At 45.4% G+C, this 20,731-nt stretch overlaps 1 protein-coding gene across 1 annotated transcript in view; it reads left to right on the top strand.

Moving 5' to 3' along the window:
- Positions 1 to 17,789, top strand: part of PROM1 (prominin 1) — a gene marked incomplete at its 3' end in the record, with an annotated part of 107,429 nt that extends 89,640 nt beyond the window's left edge. Inside the window, exons 16-26 of the mRNA XM_081303476.1 lie at positions 577 to 723; positions 1,276 to 1,347; positions 2,309 to 2,401; positions 4,018 to 4,071; positions 6,227 to 6,307; positions 6,438 to 6,506; positions 7,094 to 7,186; positions 10,149 to 10,264; positions 13,523 to 13,582; positions 17,313 to 17,336; positions 17,717 to 17,789. Of these exons, the coding sequence (XP_081159602.1) occupies positions 577 to 723; positions 1,276 to 1,347; positions 2,309 to 2,401; positions 4,018 to 4,071; positions 6,227 to 6,307; positions 6,438 to 6,506; positions 7,094 to 7,186; positions 10,149 to 10,264; positions 13,523 to 13,582; positions 17,313 to 17,336; positions 17,717 to 17,789 (882 nt within the window). The remainder of the gene's footprint in view (positions 1 to 576; positions 724 to 1,275; positions 1,348 to 2,308; positions 2,402 to 4,017; positions 4,072 to 6,226; positions 6,308 to 6,437; positions 6,507 to 7,093; positions 7,187 to 10,148; positions 10,265 to 13,522; positions 13,583 to 17,312; positions 17,337 to 17,716) is intronic.
- Between the last annotated feature and the right edge of the window lie 2,942 nt (positions 17,790 to 20,731).

Here is a 20,731-nt window from a genome sequence, read left to right as displayed (position 1 = left end):
CCCAGGTCACCCACGGCATTCCCGTGACCTTTGCCCAAGTAACTGAGCACTGTTTCCCAGAAGACGTCTCCCGTGTCTTTCTCTTGCCCAGCTCTAGTGCAAGGCGGTCCCTTCCCCAGAATGCCTGCCCACCTGTCCCTGTCAACATCTCTGTTGGGCAAGCCTGGGTGCTCCAAAGCCACCTCCTCTCTACCCTCTGTGCTCCCAGCCTCTTTTCTTGAACTCCTCTCTCCCTGGTGCCCTAATGGAATTCTTGTGCCCCTCTTATGACACAGCCTCTTCATTTTGAGGTCTTTGACAGGGAGATGAGATCTTATTTTGCTTTGTACTTGAAAAGTGCTGACCACAGGATATAAGAAGCCATGGAGGCAGGGGAGGAAGAAATCCCAGTCAAATATAGATATAAATACACACCCATGTATGAATATATACTGTGTCTGCATGTCTACACAGACATATGTATGTGTGTATATGTATGTATGTATATTCTTGCATAGTTTTATTGCCCTTTTAAAGCATTAAGTACTTGACATGCTTGGAGAGTAATGGCTTGGTTTCCACGTCTTGTTTCATCAGCATACTGACAACATAAACAATCGACTTGAACGTCTGGATATAAAACTTGGTGGCATTGTTCTTTTGAACGAGGAAGGAAAAAACAACCTCAAGGAATTCTCTAATAGTGGGATAGACAATATAGATTATGACACCCTCTTGGCTCAGGTATCATCCACTTATGCCTATGTGATTTGGGGGAGAAAGTGGGGCACCAAATGTGTGTACTTCATTTTTTAGCGTGTTTTTTTTTTAATGAGAAGAGATTCAGAGCATAAATTGCAATTTTAAATTGTGCGGCTTAGTGACATTTAGTATATTCACACTGTCACACCATTTTATTCTACCTAATTCTAAAACATTTTTATCACCCCAAAAGAAAAGCTGTTCCCGTTAACAGTCTTCCTTTGTTCCCCTCAACTTGGCAGCCATCGGTGTGTGCTCCATTTCTATGGATTGACTTATTTGGATACTTCATGTAAATGGAATCATACAAGAAGTGGCCTTTGGTGTGTAGCTTGATTTTGAGGTTCACATAGCATGTTTTCACCCATGTCTTAGCATGTGTTGGCATTTTATTCTTTTCTATGGTTAAATAAGAATAATGGGTATAAATTAAAATGCAAATGTCACCTATGGAGGAGTTTCTTCAATCGGTTGCCTATTAGATGTTGTTAGGATTAAAAATCCCATAACACAAATTTTTTATTTCTTTTGTAGAGTAAAACATCTCCCGGAAAAGTGAATCTTTTATCATTTTCATATGATCTGGATACAAAAGCAGACCGTTTGGTGAGTTCACATAGTTGGCTTAAGTGCTGTAGCAGGGTAGGTGTCTAATGTCAGTGCCACCAAGAGGGAAGCTACTGCAGAGGTCCCTTTCACTGTGAGTGAGTCCAGCCTTGCTGACCGCCCCTCCTGTGCATGTGGAAAGTTGCCCTCAGTGGTCATTGCTGTTTGGCCCCGATGTCGCTGGAAGTTTCCAGGGCCCACCTCCATCCCCACCGATTCCTTCACCCTCAGACCCCCAAGTGTGAGCACATGTGCTTCTGTATGTGCAAGCACACACACGTCACTTTCCTTGTAGCGTAGGGACCAGAGAGAGGACATGGGAGAAGTCCCATGGGTTGCTTTGCTGCCTCATCAGCAAGAAGTGGCTGAGGAGGGCAGAGGCCCCAGTGGGCCCACAGACTCTGCTTCGTCATTACCTCTGCTGGTCGGTGACTGCATTGCTTCACTGGCCCCCTGTAGCATTAGACCATGGTGATGAGAACGTGGGCTTTGGAGGAAAACCCAGGTTTAAACCCTGACTCAGTTTCTTTCCAATGGTAGAAGCTTGAGCAAGGTATTTCAACCCGTTGTGCCTCAGTTTCCCCATCTAGCAAATGAGGGCAATAGTACTTTTGGGATTCTTATAGTTGGCATGCCAAACCCCATTTTAAGTATGGGTTAAATATAAAGTTCTCAGTTGAACTTTGGTTTTCTCATCTGTAAAACAGAGAAACCAATGGTAGCTCCACCTCCTGAGGCAATGGTGCAGGAACCCAGTCTCCGGCACTCAGAGAGGGCTCATGAGTGCAGGTATTGCCTTGTCCATGGTTCTGATCCGAAACAGAATATTTTGTGCTGCCCCTTTCTGCCAGTCCTTGTGCCCACCCGTGGCCACCATTGCCTAAGGAGAGCCATGTGCTTATGTTACAGCTGCCAGAGTCTGGAAGGATCCTGTGGATCTTGACTTATTTTCTCTTTGTAGCCCCCCGGACAATTAAAGCAGTCCATGAAGTCAGAAGCGCAAACTATTAGAAAAATTCACCAGGATCAAGTCCTTCCCATGGAGAAGACCCAGGTAACCATCAGCTACCTATGATATAACAGTGACCTGAGCAAAATGGATTGCACCTCCTTGACTTAGATCTAGCCTGAGGCCACTTGCACATCTCATGGAGGTCTTGTCCAACTGGCCTCAGCCTCAGCAATTGAGCTGGGCTTTGAAGAGCACAAAACTTAAATTACACCACCCCTAATCTTATTTTCCTCTCATTTTCCAAGTGGAGTGTGAGCAGTTAGCTTTGGTCTGTGCCTGGCCCCCACTCCTTGCTGTTAACATACCCTCCAAAGCCAGGTGTCTAGCACATCAGGTGCTGATCATTTTGCTCTGGACTTACTCTCATGTATTCTCTAATTCTTTCTCTCCAAACTCTGCCTAGAAATATGTGAAAGTGAGGGTAAGTGCTTTTCTTCCTGCGTCCTGTCTGCTCTGTTACTGTCTCGTTGACCATTGCTGCCTTTCTTCTCTCTCCCATCACTCCCCACCTGTCTCATTGCTTGAGACAATCAAGGCAGGCTTGTAGCTGAGCGAGAACAAAGACTTTGGAGCCAGGAAGATCTGGCTTCAGGGTCTGCTTCTGCATCTCCAAAAACTATAGTATCTCAGTTTCCACATCTAAAAACAGAATATTAAAAAATGAGATATAACAAGGGTGGGAACGATTCCTGCATTGCTACTCCCTGGTTCATGGAGATGTCAGACCTCTGACCTCAGAGGACTCAGGAATCAAAAAGTTGTTGCTAGACTTGCATGTGGGTCATACTCGCAGCTGTCAAGGGGGGAACTGTGTGGAAACTGGGTTACTAGGTCGGTTGCTCAAGTCTGGAGATGGGGGTTAGGTCTACCTGCTCTGACATCTGAACCTTCCTGATGGAGTTTTTTCCTCTGTCTCCGTCTCTCTCTTCTGCCTTCTGACTTCCTAGTTCCATGGAGGATGCGCAGTGTCCTCCTGTGGGGGAGCTCACTTCCCTGTGTGCCGAGCTCATCACACTGTTCTGCTATCCGTGTTCAGATCAGAACAAATCTGTTTATATTGGAAGCTGCTTTTGCAGCTTGTCTTCAACCAGACAGGACCCCTTGGCCTTTTCAGAGTTAGGGCAACTTGTCCACAGAAAGACAAGAGGGTCAGCCAACTGCAGTCTGAAGGCCAAATCCTGCCAGCTTTTGTAAACAAAGTTATTGCAACACAGTGGTGCCCAGTTATTTCCAAACTGTCTGTGGCTCCTCTTGGCTATAGGGTGAAGTAAAGTGGAGTCTTTGGAACAGGCCATTGCCCCTAAAGCCCAAAACATTCACTCTCCAGCCCTTCATAAGTTTGCCACCCCAAACCAAAATCATTCAGGGGTGCCACACTGTAGGGCAGGCTGTGTTTTAAATGCCTTCCACTTTGATCAATCCAGTTTGAAGGCGTTTCTTGGGCACCTTGCATGTGATCTGCACCCTTTCCAAGTTTTTGAACAAGTATCCTGATTTCTTACACCAGGTACACATCGTTACTTGTTGGTTTTTCTAGAATGAGACCTTTGCAGTGTCAGATCAGATTGATGGCTATTATGGGGAGCGGGGAGACACATGCCATGTGTTCTTGCTCCCTTGTTTAATAGTTTTGACAATATTTTCTGTTTTTTCACCAGGTCGATGTACAAAAAAATATCAAGATTCTTCAACGCACAAGTGGGGGACTAAAGGCAAGGATGCATTTTGTTTTTCTGTCACAGGGTTTGTTATTAAATACCATGCATAGAATTTCAGAGACATTGATTTTTACAAGTACTTTAAATTTTAAAGAAAGTCTCAGGTATGTACCCATCTAAATACCCAATTGGGTTTTCCTACCATTTCCCTTCTACTTTTGCTTCCATAAATGCTGACCTCTCCTAGCAGGTTGTCTATAAAACTGAAATCTATTTTGATGCGTAGAAACTTAGAAGGTAACATGGGACAATCTCACAGAGCTATCGACACCTAGCAAACCAGTGTGAAGGCTCAGTGCTCTCTAACCACATCCAGTTCACTGCTGGGCTGCCCACAGGCTGCTCGACTTATCTCCCCCCTTAGATAGGCAGCCTGAAGGATCAGCCTTTGTCATGGCCACCTCACATGCTCTTAGTGGGTACATGAGTTTGGGGTGACAGGAACACAGTTGTGTTTTAAGATGCTGCTTAGAACTAGCACATTCCACTTTGTTCATGTTCCCCTGGCCAAAGCAAGTCACATGACCACACCCATGATCATCATGGTCAGAGCAGAGAAGTACAGTTGTCCCTCACTGGGGGAGGGGTTGGTTCCAGAACCCTCCATGGACACCAGAACCCATGAGTGCTGAAGTCCCTTGCATAAAATGGCATACACAGTATTTGTATATAACCTCTGCACATCTTCTCATATACTTTAAATTCTCTCTAGATTACTAAGACTACTCAACGCAATGCAAATGCTATATGAATAGTTATTATACTGTAATGTTTAGGGGATAATAACAAGAAAACAATCATATCTATATGTTCCATATACTTTTTTCCAAAAAGATTAGTTGAATCCCCAAATGCAAAAATCTATGAATTTGGAAGGCCAACTATGTGCTCTAAACCCTGAGAAATCATGCCAGAGAAGGTGTCAATCATCTGGAACAGTTGCTGTGCTCCACTGCAAGGGTACCCTAGCCACAAACACTCCCACAACAGAGACTCAGCTCTGTGGCTGTGCTATATTCATCTTGTACACAAAATGCCAACAAGCAACTCAATAAGGAAGAAAATATTTCCTTGTTGAGTAGGTAGGCTGCCCACAAAGGTTTGGCTATGAGCCCCACAGTGAAAATCTCGGTGTTCCTTCCTTTACTGTTCTCCGTGAACCAATACCAGGACTCACTTTCTCTGAAGACATTCAGGTTTACTCTGCACTAGGACCATCCCTACACCTCCAATCACTGGGGCCATTTCATCATGCTTTATCCCTTGCCAAGGGACCCCAAGAGACACCCTGCTGGCTACAGGCCTTTTGCTCCCTTTGGAGCAGCAGTGCATGCAGTTTGGGGTTGCATTCATGGGGCCCAGCCCAGGGAGCACTAGGGCCAGGACTCAGTCGTGACCCACTTGTCAGGCTGTGTTGCTCAGCACTTGGGGCAAAGGAACCCTTCTTCAGATTTTGCACCAAGCTCTCATGCAGGTTGGCCACAGTGCTATCTTGGAATGACAGTGCAGGCAAATTCCTACACCTTAGTATGTTCTCAGCTTGGTGGTCTTGAAGTCGTCAGCCACCTCCTCCGGGAACAGTGGCCAGCAGCACCCTTCTGCCCACTTTGCTGTTGAGTTCTCCTGGAAGGAAGTCCTACGAAGGCTCCACCCCAGTGCTGGCCCCCAAATGCCTGATCTTGGCTCTTCTCCTTCCCCTACCCTCAGGTGACTGGGTCAGGTCTTGGTGGTATTGGACTGGGGCACCAGTACTACTGATTGTCCGGATCCATGGGGTCTGTATCTGCAGGTCCAGCCAGCCACAGAATGGAAAATATTGGGGGGAAATAACTAAGTCTGTACTGAACATATACAGACTGTTTTTCTTCTCGTTGTCCCCTAAAAAATACAGTGACAATTATTTGCATAGTATTCATATCGTGTCAGGCATTATAAGTAATTTGGAGATGACTTAAAGTATATGGGAGGGTGTGGGATGTGTTGGTCACCTGCCATTTTACACGGGGACTTGAAGATCTTTAAACTTGCTATCCCAGGGGCTCTTGAAATCCGTGTTCCCAGGGACAGCTGCACTCAAATTGATTTTCATATTGTCTGTTTAATTCCTCTTATCACTTGATCCCCTTCTAATTACTGTTCTGTTTTCCAGGAGAAAGTGTCCAAGATCCTGCAATCTTTGGATTCTGTTCAGGTCTTCATAACTAACGATATTTCCTCCGTTATTGTGGAAGTGAGTTTTCTTTCTTAAAATAAGCCAATAAATAAAAGGGCCTGTGAGCTTTCCATAATTAAGTCTCTGTGGTGTTTGAGTATGCTGTCATCATTTTAGTGGCATTACTGATCTTCGGGTTTCTTTCTAGGAAACGAAGAAATTTGCGAAAAAAATCTTACGATATTTTGAACACTACCTAAAGTGGGTGGAGCTGGCTGTAAGTAGTTGACCTTCTGTGAACATAAATGGGGTGTCCTAAGACAGTCATCGTCTAGGGTAAAATATGGAGGAAGTGAGGTTGAATTCCTGGTAATTGGACTGACACCAAGTAGAAGGGCTTTGAAGTGTGGAGACCAAGACCTCTGAGACCAGCCCACCAGGTGGGAGCCCCTTCCCCCTCCCAAATCCCCTCTTGTCCCTTGGCACACCATTGTGACATGGGTTCCTCCATTTGCTTCTCACCTCCTTTGTCATATAACAAAGGGATCAGACTAAAATTCAGTCTAAACCATGGCTGGATATGTGTGCTTTTAGTTCTCTCAGCAACCCCGAAGGGTGGGTCCTCTAGCTTCACATAACATTTGAGGAAACTGGAAACCGAGGCTCAAGGTTCTTGAGAGAGAACAAGGTTCTTGCTTTGAAGTCATTGGATTCGCACCTGTGGGACTCACCCGCACAAACCCCCAGTCAGCTCTGCATCTCCGAGGAAGGGAGGTCCTTATGTGAGACGGGCCAAAAGGGTCTAATGCTTGTGGGGTTTGGTGACCTGCTCACTCAGTTTTTCCATGTCCCTCACCTCCATAGGTCACTGAGAAGATGGTGCCCTGCAAGCCTGTGGCCACCGCCATGGATTCTGCTTTTAAAGTGATTCTGTGTGGCTTCATTGTGGACCCTCTGGTGAGAACTCCATCTTCCAAAAGCAGACGTGTTAAACCTACCATCTTGTTTTCCCCCAGATGGAAATAGACACTATAATATTTGTTTATATTAGTTTTCTGTTGGGGTTTATTTTGCTTTAGAACCCAAATCCTAAACCCTAAAATTTAGGTCAGTGTGTTATGATACCCAGTAGACCAAAACAGTCACAGTCCTCTTTACAGGTACTCGTTCCTTACTAAAATTACACTTGGAAGTTGGGAGACTCCTCTTGGTAGGAACAATCAGAAAGGAAGACTCCTTGCTGTGCTGATAGCTAATATCAGGAGATTCTTCATGTGACTTTCTGCACAGGCCCAGTGCTAAAATCCAGGCTTCATTTTTGTTTTAAAGGTGTTTTAACATGTGACACCGGGGACGGCAGATTTCGGTTTATCAGATTTGTTGCTCGCCTCTGCTCACCCTCAGCTTGCACTGACCCTGTCTGTGGGCAGATTCTCTTGCTTCTTCTGCTCAGAGTGCTGTGGTGGTTTCCCCTTGCTACCACGATGAAGGCCAGCACCCTTCAGAGAACACGCTAGCCATGCATGATGGCGTCCTGCCCACCCAGGTCACATTATGTACTGCTTCCCACCTTTCTCCCTGGGCTCCAGACAGGCTCATTTCCTTTCACTTCTTCAAAGTTCCCCACCTCTAGGCCTTTGCACATGCCCAACTTCCGGTCTGCAGACCGTCTCCCTCTCTCTTTCTCTCTTCTCCCCACCCTTCCTATGCATTGGACTAACTTCTCCAGATCTGTTAGCAGTGGTTGAGAACATGGACTCTGAACTCAAATGCCACTTCTACCCTTTCTGAACTCTGACTTTGAAAAACCGTTGACATTTCCTGAGCTTCATCACCCGAATGGGGCTGTTTTGATGGTTCAGCTACCTTCCATGTAAAGCCCTTGACACCATTACTGGTACATGAACACCCTCTGTAGCTGTTAGCAGTCCTTTGTTGTTCAGTTTTCTGAACTGTATCCTTTTCTCTGGGAGGATTTTATGATCCTCCAAACTTACAGGATCCCTTTTCCACATTCCCACAGAATTCTGTGCTTTTCCTGAGAAATATGATTGCTGTTGAATTACGCACCAGTGTGTATCTCCACGATCTGGCCTCTGCCACACACACTACACTGAACTGCACGACAGAGGGCGCTGCTGTGCCCTTTGCTGGCACAGAGCATTCCTAAGACATGCTGATCAGAGAACTCAGTGCATCCCTCTCTCTTTCTCCATCTCCCTCTTCCCTGCTCACAAGTTCATTTGCTGGCTGACTTGCATGGTCCCGAGGGGAATGATCCTTCCACTCTGGCACCCCAGGCCATAGCTTCTTGGCTGCTTACCTCCCATGGCAACTTCTTGCCCCATCTGTCCTGTGTTTGGTGGCCCTTGCTGCCAGCTTCTGTGGAAGTCCTCATTAGGCCAGTCCAGGGTTCACCTCATTTATTCTGAAATGACCTCTTCCTGGTCCACTCTCCACCTCCCATCACCAATCAGGCAAATTACCCAGCTTCTAGATGCCTCTCTGCAAAGATTGGGGCAGAAAAAGGAGAGGTCCAGAGGCTGCTCAGGGGGATAACAGGCTGGATCTTTGCTGCTGGTGGTTTACAGCGAGGAAGAGCTCTGGGAACCCCATTGCACCAACAAAATAGATGCAGGTTGGCCGCCATGTCTCTTTAGTATCTTGATCACTCCTCAAAGGACTTAGGAAGCTTCCAAGGAATGGATGTGGCTGTCAGAAGATTGGAAAGCCTAGAAATTAGAGGCCAGGGATATGCCACCAAAAAACAACAGCCAGCTCATCCAGGAGCACAACAAAGCTGCCTGGCCAGGCTGGGACAGGCAGGTGGAGGCTGGTGTCCCAGCTGCCTTCTGCCTCATGGTGGCTGGGGAAGCTGCTCTGGTGGTCCTGCAGCATTGTCCCGAGGCAGGGCTCAGACTTGAACTTCCATAGGAGCCTGGAATGTGCAGGATTACAAGCCAACCAAGAAGGATGCTGATCAGAAGTGGTGCCAGCCTGTGTGTACCACAGGGTCACACTGTGCGTAGCTGTTACTGCTTTGTTTGGTAACATTAAGGGATTTGGGGTTTCACTCTTCAAAGGATGACATGGTCTGTGCCCAAATGAGGGCGAATGCTGCTCTTGAGGGAGAAGCATGACTCTCCTGCTGTTGGCTGTTGTCTCATGGGCACAAGGGTCCAGGGTATGAAATGCAATCTCAGATTTTTCAAGAAAAGACGTTAAGTTCAGGTTTATGTGTGAGATCTGACTTATAAATATTGGCAACTGTTTATTAAAGGACACTTTAATTTTGCTTTTTAAGTAAAACATGGTTGAACTCAGCCTGTGGCCCACCTTCAGAGTGGTTAACATGAAACACGGGACTTCCCTCGAGACCCTGGCATGCGCCCAGCTTTGCTTCTGTCTTGTTGACACACTTGTGTTATGGGGTGGGGCTGCTGCGCCTCCACTGCTCAGAGGCAGATCAGAGCGAGAAAGTTTCATGAGTCTAGCTCCGAGAAGTGGTGTGGACTCACACCGCACAGCTAGCCATCCTGCAGGCTGGACAGCTGGGGCAGCCAAGGGAGCCGTGGAGGGCGAGACTTGGAGTTTTCCTGGAGTGTCCTAAGTGAAATCCTGGCTTCACTGCTGGCTGTTTCTGTTTGTCGTCTGGAAAATAAATGTAATAATATAATAAATATAGGATCTACTCAAAGTTTTCAGAAAAACAAACTGGATTGTAGCATGTGGCCCTTCAGACAATGGCTGCTTCATGTTACATTCACAAATAATTTTAAAGAACAAAATGAAGATTCATTTATAAAAGATTGCAAAACACATATTTTCCAACAGGCACCTGTGATTTTCCATTGCCCATCTTCAAGTATTTAATTTTCTTAAATTTTAATTTAACTTTTTGATTTCTTTTTCTCCCCAGAATTTGTTTTGGTTTGGCATGGGGAAAGCTACTTTTCTTTTACTACCGGCTCTAATCATCGCTGTGAAGCTGGCCAAGCACTACCGCCGCATGGAGTCAGAGGATGTATATGAAGAGTAAGCATGAGCTTCCTTGAAGGTGGGGGTCGAAGTCCGGGCAGGGCTTCAAGGAGCTGCTGCATCTGAGCTCAGATGACTGCAGCTGACTCTCTTCTAAAAAAAATCTGTCCTGGTTTTGTTAAGTTTTAATGCTAATCCTGCCTTTTCGCTCTCAATTAATCTCAACTTCATTAACCAGTCTTCTCATTTCTCCTTTGCAGTTGCTCTCGGTCGGGGACTTGGCATTTCACTTTATGATAACTTTTATTACTATTTTCCTTTCCATCCTGTCATCGGTCCTTGGCTATGTGTCTGGTGATCTTGTGTGTTTCATATTCATGTCACTCACCTCCTCAACCTGTCTCTCTGGAATGTGCACTATTAATATCCATATTGGAGTACAAATGTGGAGAGTGTAGCTGTAGAGCTGAAATAGTCGCATGAAAATTACTAATTTTGTCTCTACTTTTTATATTTTATGGTGTTGAAACTGTATGCATGGAAATGTAAGCCTTTTTTAAAAAAATCATATTCATACATGGGATGGGGGAGGATTTATTATCCTACAATGGACTTTAAATTAATAATATCTTTAAATGACATAAAAATAATAGATATATGTAGGTAAAAATAAATTCTGACAGTTCTGAAAAAGAGGACTGGAACACAGAGGGTGTACAAGAAATGCTCATTGAAGGAACAACTATTTTACATGTTAAAAATTACTAATCCATACAGAAGTCATTCCTATCTTTGGGAGGCAGAGGCAGGAGGGTCACAAGTTCAGCCAGTCTCAGCAACTCAGCAAGGCCTTAAACAAACAGTGAATCCAAATTTAAAAAGAAAGAAAGAAAGAGGGTTATTTTACAAGTTGATAACACAAACTTTGAGGTCCCAGAAACCTCTCAGCACACTAATATTGCTATGGACCCTTTGCCATTTAGAAGTGATTGTGAAAGCCATAGACATTCGCTAACTCCTGGTGTCAGACCTGAGTGCTGAGAGTAGGCAGCTCTGTGCCATCACCCCATCCTGTCATGGCCCTGTCTGAGCCCTTTGCTACATACACAGGCCAAAACCTGCCTCTGGCATAGATGAGACAACACCCGAGCCCCCACTGGATGCATAGCTGCACCTCACGTGAGTACTCAACACTGAGGGCTTAAGAGGTGTGTGTGAGTGTCCTTGCTTTACCAGTTTTTACCCATGTCCCTGCACATGAGAAGACTTGCTAACTCTTGGATTTCATTTACTGGACAAAAATGGAAAAACGATAATGATAGGAAACAGGAAAAAGCCCTAGGTGATGTTCAGAAATGAATGCCTCTTCCCACTTGCTGGTGGGCATTCATCCTGGGTTGTTAAGGCAGAAATTCACAATCAGTGACTCCCACCCAGTTGTACTAAAGACCACTGAGGACGATTCTGTAGTGATTCTGGGTGTAATACACATTTGAAGGAGTTGCCTATGGGAAGGACCGAGGCCCTCACACTCCTGTGAAGGGCAGAAGCAGAGTGTGTTGGTGTTGGAAGTCCCAGGCTCTTCTGAGGTTTCTGTATTCTATATTCTGTGTGCAGCCCCTCAGCAGGTTGACATGCTTTCTTTCAAGGATAGAAAAATAGAACAGACTAACTGCGCCCCCTCAGGTTCCCCTGGGGCACCTTCTGTGGTAGCTGTTGAAGCAGGGCTGGGTTTCCGTCCAGAACAGCGCACCCTGCAGGGGAGTCCTGGTAGGTGTCCTGGCCAGTCTGCTCTTCTGGGGGCAGTAAGGAAGGAACAGAAAGTTTCAGGTTAGTGAGGTTGATTTATTTCTAGAAGGGGAGGAAGCAACACCTCTGAAGCTCTGGGAACATAGGGATTCATTTCTGCCCCACAAGAACTTCCTTGAGGGCTTGGGTCCGTGTTGGGTTAAATCATGTGGAACAGTCTTGAGTCACTATGTGAGTTCAGTGGCATTTCCTGGAGCCCCGGTGTCCTTATATGTGAAAGGAGACAATAGGATGCCTGCTCACTTAGGGTTGTGAGGTCCTAGGGTAAAATATTCAGCCTTTGACAGTGGAAGCCCCTGCTGGAGTGTTTCTGGTTCATGAGAGTAATGACAATCTCACCTTCTGGTTACCCTGAGGTTTCTGATGGAACCCCGAGTTGTTCAGAAGAAAAACGTGTCTATTTTGTTAACAAGCCAGGGCCACTTGTCCTCTGGGCTTGCACAGGTGGGAAGGAGGCTTCACAAGCTGTGGGAGAACCCAGTGGCCTCCATTCAGGTTAGTCTGAGCCCCTTGTACCTTCCCGTGTCTGTGAGTTCCATGAGCGCTCACACCAAAAGACTTCAAATGCTGCCACATCTCAAGCAAAAGCCAGAGCCAGGTTTGGGAGCAAAGAGGACAGTGCATGGATAAGGTGCCCAGCCCTCTAGGAAAGTCCTTCTGCAGGTCAGGCTAATACAAAGTCAGGAGCAGCTCGACCATTGGTTCCTGAGGAGTCTCCCAGGAAAAGTCTCCTGAAGGGGAACCATGCAGCTTCTGAGTGGCCAAGTCAGTCTCAAGGCCTTCACCCTCCCCTCCCTCCCCTGTCATCTTGGTTATTTCTCTCTCTCTCTCTCTCTCTCTCTCTCTCTCTCTCTCTCTCTCTCACACACACACACACACACACACACACACACACACACATGCACACACACACACACAGGCCGTCCTGAGCTCTCTGTCTGGTGATTTCCTGTGTTTCTTGTCCATGTCACTCATCTGCTTAACCTGTCTCTCTGGAATGGGACTATTAACATTCATGTTGGAGTACAAATGTGTGGGGTGTGGCTTTAGAGCTGTAAGAGTCACAAGAAAATTAGTAATTTTGTCTCTCCTTTTTGTATTTTATAATGTTAAAACTGTACGCTCGGAAATGTTTTTTAAAAAAATTATATTTATACATGGGATGGGGGAGGATTTTATTATCCTATAATAGACTTTAAAGTTAAATTATTAATATCTTTAGGTGACATAAAAATAATAGATACATCTAGGTAAAAATAAATTGTGACACCTCTTAAAAAGAGGACCGGAACATAGACGGTGCTCAAAAATACTCATTGAAGGAATGAATATTTTACATGTTAAAATTACTAATCCATGAAGAAGTAGTTTCCATTTTTGGAATCTGCAGATTTAACAAATTGTCACGTACCTTTCATGACCCATACATTGTCTTTGTGATCCATGATGTAAACACTTCATCTTAGAGATAACGTGGTGTTTTGGTATCATTTATTTTTGTTACAGTATGGAAAATGGTTATCATAAAGCTCATCCATATGGTATTCACAATGCTGTTATGCCAAGGTAAACAAAAGTCCAGAAGTGCATGTGTATGTCCCGTGGTGAACTTTCTCTTTCCCTGTAGATCTTCTGAGATCTCTGCATGCACTTGGTGCCTTGCACTTCTCTCTGCATGATACTCTGTCAACACCTAGCTACAATCTTGACCTACGTAGCATTTTATGATGCCATAGTTTGAGATTTCAGTGACTTCTTAGCAACGGAAATGTGAAGCAACTAAAATTTGGTGTCATCAGAAAATGCTACGTATAACTGAAGATCATAATGATTTTAATGCATGCACACTTTAGCATTTCTCTGCTTCAAACTAGGTGCTTACTGTCTTCCAGATTTACCCCTCTTCCCTTCTCTCATCCATTCTCTTTCCTTCTCATAAATTATGGTCAGTCGAAAAACGAACTCCAACTTCTCCAAAATCTTTTCATGCATTCAAATTTTCTGGATTTGTAAGTCACTTTCCATGAACCTGGACATTCACTAAGTTCTGAGCACTATCTGACAGGTGTCCTCTTATGAGAATCCACTAAAACTTGAGATGTACCTGACAACCAGGAGGCCTGTCTGCTGAAAAGAAGTGGGGCCAGGATAAGCAAGGGACAGCAGGGCAGCCCTGAGGTATCAAAATGTCAAATTCACTTCATGTCATTTGCTGCCTCTAGGATAAGGTGGATATGTGTTGGATTTGGTTGCTAGAGTGCTAGGTTGTGAGAGATGTGAAGATTGATTCAAGGGTCACTTAGCTCGGTCTCCTCCAGGCAGAGTAGACAGGGCTGTGGCCTGCCTCATACACATCTCCTGTTTCATAGGGTAGCATGCTAGGAGGGGATGGATCTTATACTTAATGGACTGAAATTTCAAGGTCAAAGGAGAGTTCTCAACTCTCTCTCTTGCCCCAACATCAGTTCTTCTAGGACTCTCTGAATTTGTAGAATTGGTTTCTGGTCTTGCCTCCTGTTTGCGAGGTCCCAAGTGTCCTCTCTGTACCAGGAAGTGTCATTGAGTTGGCTTAGAGGATCACAGGAAGACAGGCAAGCCTGGGAGAGAAGTGTGCTGAGGGTCAGGTCTCCTGGTGGCAATGCTGAGGTGGAGTTTGGGATGCGAGGTGTTTGAAGAGAAGTCCAGGTGGACCTTCTGAAGCCTCAGTCCTCTGGAGCAAATATGCCCTGCCAAGAGTTGCCTTCATTGGGCAAAATGGAGACTTTGTGCCCCCACTTCTCTAGCCGCTTGAATCTGGGCCACCCAGGAAAGGGAAGCCCTTGGGCAATGCAATTGGCGGCAGAGCGGGCCCTGAGAACTCTATCAACAGGAGGCCCTCTGCTGACTATGTCCCCACTGAATCAGCAAATGACATGAAGTCAATTTGAAATTTTGGAACCTTATTTTTCTATTATATTATTATTATTATTATTTATTATTATCATCATCATCTTTATTATTATTATTATCACTTTTGCTTTGGTCTGAATGCTGTGTCCCCCTGACATTCAGTGGGAATCCAGAAGTTACAACATTATGGCTTCCTGAGGAGTAGGAGGCTTGGGAGAGTTTGTTGCATCTAGGATTCTTTTGCAATTGAAGGGAGGGTCAGATTGTGCTTGGTGGTGCATGCCTGTCGTCGTAGTGACTTGGGAGGCTGAGGCAGGAGGATCACAAGTTCAGCCAGTCTCAGCAACTCAGCAAGGCCCTAAGCAAATAATGAGACCTAGTCTCAAAATTTAAAAGTAAACAAAGAAAGAAGAGGGTCATTTTGCCAGTTGATAACACAGACTTTGAGGTCCCCGCAACCTCACAGCACACTAATATTGCTATGGACACTTTGCCATTTATAAGTGATTGTGAAAGCCATAAACATTCACTAACTCCTGGTCTCAGACCTGAGTGCTGAGAGTAGGCAGCTGTGTGCCATCACCCATCCTGTCATGGCCCTGTTTGAGCCCTTTGCTATATAGGTGGACCAACACCTGCTTCTGCAATAGATAAGAAACACCGAGCCCCCATTTGATGCACTGATGCACCTAACGAGAGTACTAAACACCGAGGGCTTAAGAGGTGTATGTGAGTGTCCTTGCTTACCAATTTTTCCCATGTCACTGCACATGAGAAGACTTGCTAACTCTTGGATTTCATTTACTGTACAAAAAGTGAAAACGAAAATGATAGGAAACAGGAAAAGCCCTAGGAGATGTTCAGAAATGAGTGTCTCTTCCCACTTGCTGGTGGGCATTCATCCTGGGTTGTTAAGGCAGAAATTCACAATCAGTGACTCCCACCCAGTTGTACTAAAGACCACTGAGGACGATTCTGTAGTGATTCTGGGTGTAATACACATTTGAAGGAGTTGCCTTTGGGAAGGACCGAGGCCCTCACACTCCTGTGAAGGGCAGAAGCAGAGTGTGTTGGTGTTGGAAGTCCCAGGCTCTTCTGAGGTTTCTGTATTCTATATTCTGTGTGCAGCCCCAATAGCAGGTTGACATGTTTTGTTTCAAAGAGAAAAAAAACAGCACAGACTAACTGCCCCCCCTCAGGTTTCCCTGGGGCACCTTCTGTGGTAGCTGTTGAAGCAGGGCTGGGTTTCCGTCCAGAACAGCGCACCCTGCAGGGGAGTCCTGGTAGGTGTCCTGGCCAGTCTGCTCTTCTGGGGGCAGTAAGGAAGGAACAGAAAGTTTCAGGTTAGTGAGGTTGATTTATTTCTAGAAGGGGAGGAAGCAACACCTCTGAAGCTCTAGGAACATAGGGATTCATTTCTGCCCCACAAGAACTTCCTTGAGGGCTTGGGTCTGTGTTGGGTTAAATCATGTGGAACAGTCTTGAGTCACTATGTGAGTTCAGTGGCATTTCCTGGAGCCCCGGTGTCCTTATATGTGAAAGGAGACAATAGGATCCCTGCTCACTTAGGGTTGTGAGGTCCTAGGGTAAAATATTCAGCCTTTGACAGTGGAAGCCCCTGCTGGAGTGTTTCTGGTTCATGAGAGTAATGACAATCTCACCTTCTGGTTACCCTGAGGTTTCTGATGGAACCCCGAGTTGTTCAGAAGAAAAACGTGTCTATTGTGTTAACAAGCCAGGGCCACTTGTCCTCTGGGCTTGCACAGGTGGGGAGGAGGCTTCACAAGCTGTGGGAGAACCCAGTGGCCTCCATTCAGGTTAGTCTGAGCCCCTTGTACCTTCCCGTGTCTGTGAGTTCCATGAGCGCTCACACCAAAAGACTTCAAATGCTGCCACATCTCAAGCAAAAGCCAGAGCCATGTTTGGGAGCAAAGAGGACAGTGCATGGATAAGGTGCCCAGCCCTCTAGGAAAGTCCTTCTGCAGGTCAGGCTAATACAAAGTCAGGAGCAGCTCGACCATTGGTTCCTGAGGAGTCCCCCAGGAAAAGTCTCCTGAAGGGGAACCATGCAGCTTCTGAGTGGCCAAGTCAGTCTCAAGGCCTTCACCCTCCCCTCCCTCCCCTGTCATCTTGGTTATTTCTCTCTCTCTCTCTCTCTCTCTCTCTCTCTCTCACGCACACACACACACACACACACCCACACACACACACACACGTAGGCCGCCCTGGGCTCTCTGTCTGGTGATCTCCTGTGGTTCGTGTCCATGTCACTCATCTGGTCATCCTGTCTCTCTTTAATGGGTCCTATTAACATTATATTGGAGTACAAATGTGGGGGGTGTAACTATAGAGCTATAATAGTCACAAGAATATCAGTAATTTTGTCTCTCCTTTTTGTATTTTATAGTCTTCAAACTATACCCCCGGAAACGTAAGCATTTTTTTAAAAGAAATTATATTTATTCATTGGATGGGGGAGGATTTTATTATTTTATGATGGACTTTAGTGTTAAATTAATAACATCTTTAAATGACATAGAAATAATAGATACATCTAGATAAAAATAAATTGTGACACCTCTTGAAAGAGAAATGGAACATACAGGGTGCTCAAGAAACAGTCTTTGAGGGAATGAATATCTTACATTTTAAAATTCCTAATCCCCCATATAGAAGTCATTTCCATCTTTGGAAGCTGCAGATTGTCACATACCTTTTATGACCCATACATTTTCTTTCTTATCCATGGTGTAATCACATCATCTTAGCGATAAAACATGGTGTCTTTGGTGTCATTTATTTTTGTTACAGTTTGGAAAATGGTAATGCTAGTTATGATGAACCTCAACCACATGCTCTTGACAAGGCTATCATGACAAGGTAAAGAAAAGTCTGGAAGGGCATGTGTGTCCTGTGGTTAACTTCTCTTTCACTGTGGATCTTCTGAGCTCTTTGCATGCTCTTGATGCCCTGTACTTCTCTCTGCATGATAATCAATGACTAACTCCAATCTTGACCTACATAGCATTTCATGATGCCATGAGTTTGGAATTTCAGTGACTTCTTGGAAATGGAAATGGAAAGCAACTAAATTTGGTGTCATCATAAAATGCTACATTTAACTCCAAATCATTATGGTTTAAATGCATGTGTACTTTAGCATTTCTCTAAACAAATTAAGTGTGTACTGTCTTCCAGATTTACCCTTCTTCTCTTCTCTCATCCATTCTTACTTCCTTCTAATAAATTAGAGTCAACTGGTAAAGGAACTCCAACCTCTCCTCCAAAATCCTTTCATGAATTCACATTTTCTGGGTGTAAGGCACTTTCCATGAACCTGGATATTCACTAAGTAACTCTGACCTGCCAGGTGTCCTCTTCTGAGACTCCACTAAACTTGAGATGTACCTGACAACCAGGGGGCCTGTATACATGGGCTGGGATAAACAAGGGACACCAGGGCAGCCCTGAGCCCTCCTACATAGTGAGTGTGGTCTTTATCACCTCCACACAGTTAGCCCCCAAACAGTGTTCTTTGGCCCTTCCAAGTGGTACATCAGGTGCAAAGGAATGATTCTACCATCAGTGTGCAGAGGGATCCACCTTCTGTTAGAAGCCTACTCTCCATGTGGGACAATCTTTTTCAAAGGTCGCCATGTTCAGAGGAGCCCGCAGCTTGGGCTGCCAGTAAGATTTTATATAGCTAAATATATAGGGTGAAAGGTTTACTGAATTTACAATATTGAATATCACAAAAATTTCAAACTTCAATTTAATTTGCCATTGAAGGGAAAAGAAATTGTATTTGTGTATTCAGGCAAAATACTATCAACAAGATCGCTTACAAACAAGAGAAATTCCTTCCTCACGGTTCTGGAGGTGGCAAGTGTTTGACCAGGTGAAGTCAGGTTCACTGGCTTATTCATAGACGGTGCCCCTCCCTGTGTGTCACCCAGTGAAGGAGTGAGCCAGCTCACTGGGGTTGCTTGTCCTAAATTCTTCCCCAAAGGCCTCCATCTCCTAGTGCCATCCACCTGCTGACTAGGACCTCGAATTATGAATATTAGGGGTCACATGCATTCAGACCAAAGTAAAAGTGATGATGATGATGATCATGATGATGATGATGATGATAATATAATGGAAAAATGAGGTTTCAAAATGACAAATTGACTTCATCTCATTTGCTGCCTCTAGGATAAGGTGATGTGTGTTGGATTTGGTTGCTAGATTGCTAGGTTGTGAGAGATGTGAAGATTGATTCAAGGGTCACTTAGCTCAGTCTCCTCCAGGCAGAGTAGACAGGGCTGTGGCCTGCCTCATACACATCTCCTATTTCATCGGGTAGCATGCTAGGAGGGGATGGATCTTATACTTAATGGACTGAAATTTCAAGGTCAAAGGAGAGTTGTCAACTATCTCTCTTGGCCCAACATCAGTTCTTCTAGGACTCTCTGAATTTGTAGAATTGGTTTCTGGTCTTGCCTTCTATTTGCGAGGTCCGAAGTGTCCTCTCTTTTCCAGGAAGTGTCATTGAGTTGGCTTAGAGGATTCTAGCAAGACAGGCAAGCCTGGAAGCCTGGGAGAGAAGTGTGCTGAGGGTCAGGTCTCCTGGTGGCAATGCTGAGGTGGAGTTTGGGATGCGCGAGGTGTTTGAAGAGAAGTCCAGATGGACCTTCTGAAGCCTCAGTCCTCTAGAGCAAAAATGCCCTGCCAAGAGTTGCCTGGGCAAAATGGAGACTTTGTGCCCCCACGTCTGTAGCCACTTGGATCTGGGCTGCTCAGGAAAGGGACAGCCCTTGGGCATTGCAGTTGGCAGCAGAGCAGGCCCTGAGAACTCTGGCAGCAGGAGGCCCTCTGCTGACCATGCTCCCCACTGCTGATGGCAAGTTCCTTGGGAATGTGGGAGGTACAGCATTATGGCTTCCTGGGGAGTAGGGGGCTTGGGAGAGTTTGCTGCATCTAGGATTCCTTTGCAATTGAAAGGGAGGGTCAGGTTGTGCTTGGTGGTGCATGCCAGTAGCCTTAGTGACTTGAGAGGCTGAGGCAGGAGGATCACAAATTCAGCCCGTCTCAGCAACTCAGCAAGGACCCAGGCAAATAGTGAGACCCGACCTCAAAATTAAATAAAAACCAAGAAAGACAGAAAGAAAGATACAAAGAAAGAGGGTCATTTTGCAGGTTCATAACACACACTTTGAGGCCCCAGAAAACCTCTCAGGACACTAACATTGCCATAAACCCTTTGCCATTTAGAAGTGAGTGTCAAAGCCATAGACATTCACTGACTCCTGGTCTCAGACCTGAGTGTTGAGAGTAGGCAGCTCTGTGCCATCACCCATCGTGTCATGGCCCTGTCTGAGCCCTTTGCTACATATGCTGTCCAACACCTGCCTCCACATAGATGAGCCAACACCGAGCCCCCATTCGATTTGCAGGAGCCACTCACGTGAGTACTCAGCACTGAGGGCTTAAGAGAGGTGTGTGAGTGTCCTTGCTTTACCAGTTTTTTATCCTGCACATGAGAAGACTTGCTAACTCTTGTGTTTCATTTACTGTACAAAAGGGGAAAACTGTAATGATAGGAAACAGGAAAAGCCCTAGGGGATGTTCAGAAATGAATGCCTCTTCCCACTTGCTGGTGGGCATTCATCCTGGGTTGTTAAGGCAGAAATTCACAATCAGTGACTCCCACCCAGTTGTACTAAAGACCACTGAGGACGATTCTGTAGTGATTCTGGGTGTAATACACATTTGAAGGAGTTGCCTTTGGGAAGGACCGAGGCCCTCACACTCCTGTGAAGGGCAGAAGCAGAGTGTGTTGGT

Source organism: Spermophilus citellus (assembly GCF_964194105.1).
Source record: "Spermophilus citellus genome assembly, chromosome: 8".
NCBI lineage: Eukaryota > Metazoa > Chordata > Mammalia > Rodentia > Sciuridae > Spermophilus > Spermophilus citellus.
Note: the sequence above shows the minus strand (reverse complement) of the source record. Positions and strands in the feature narration are given on the sequence as shown.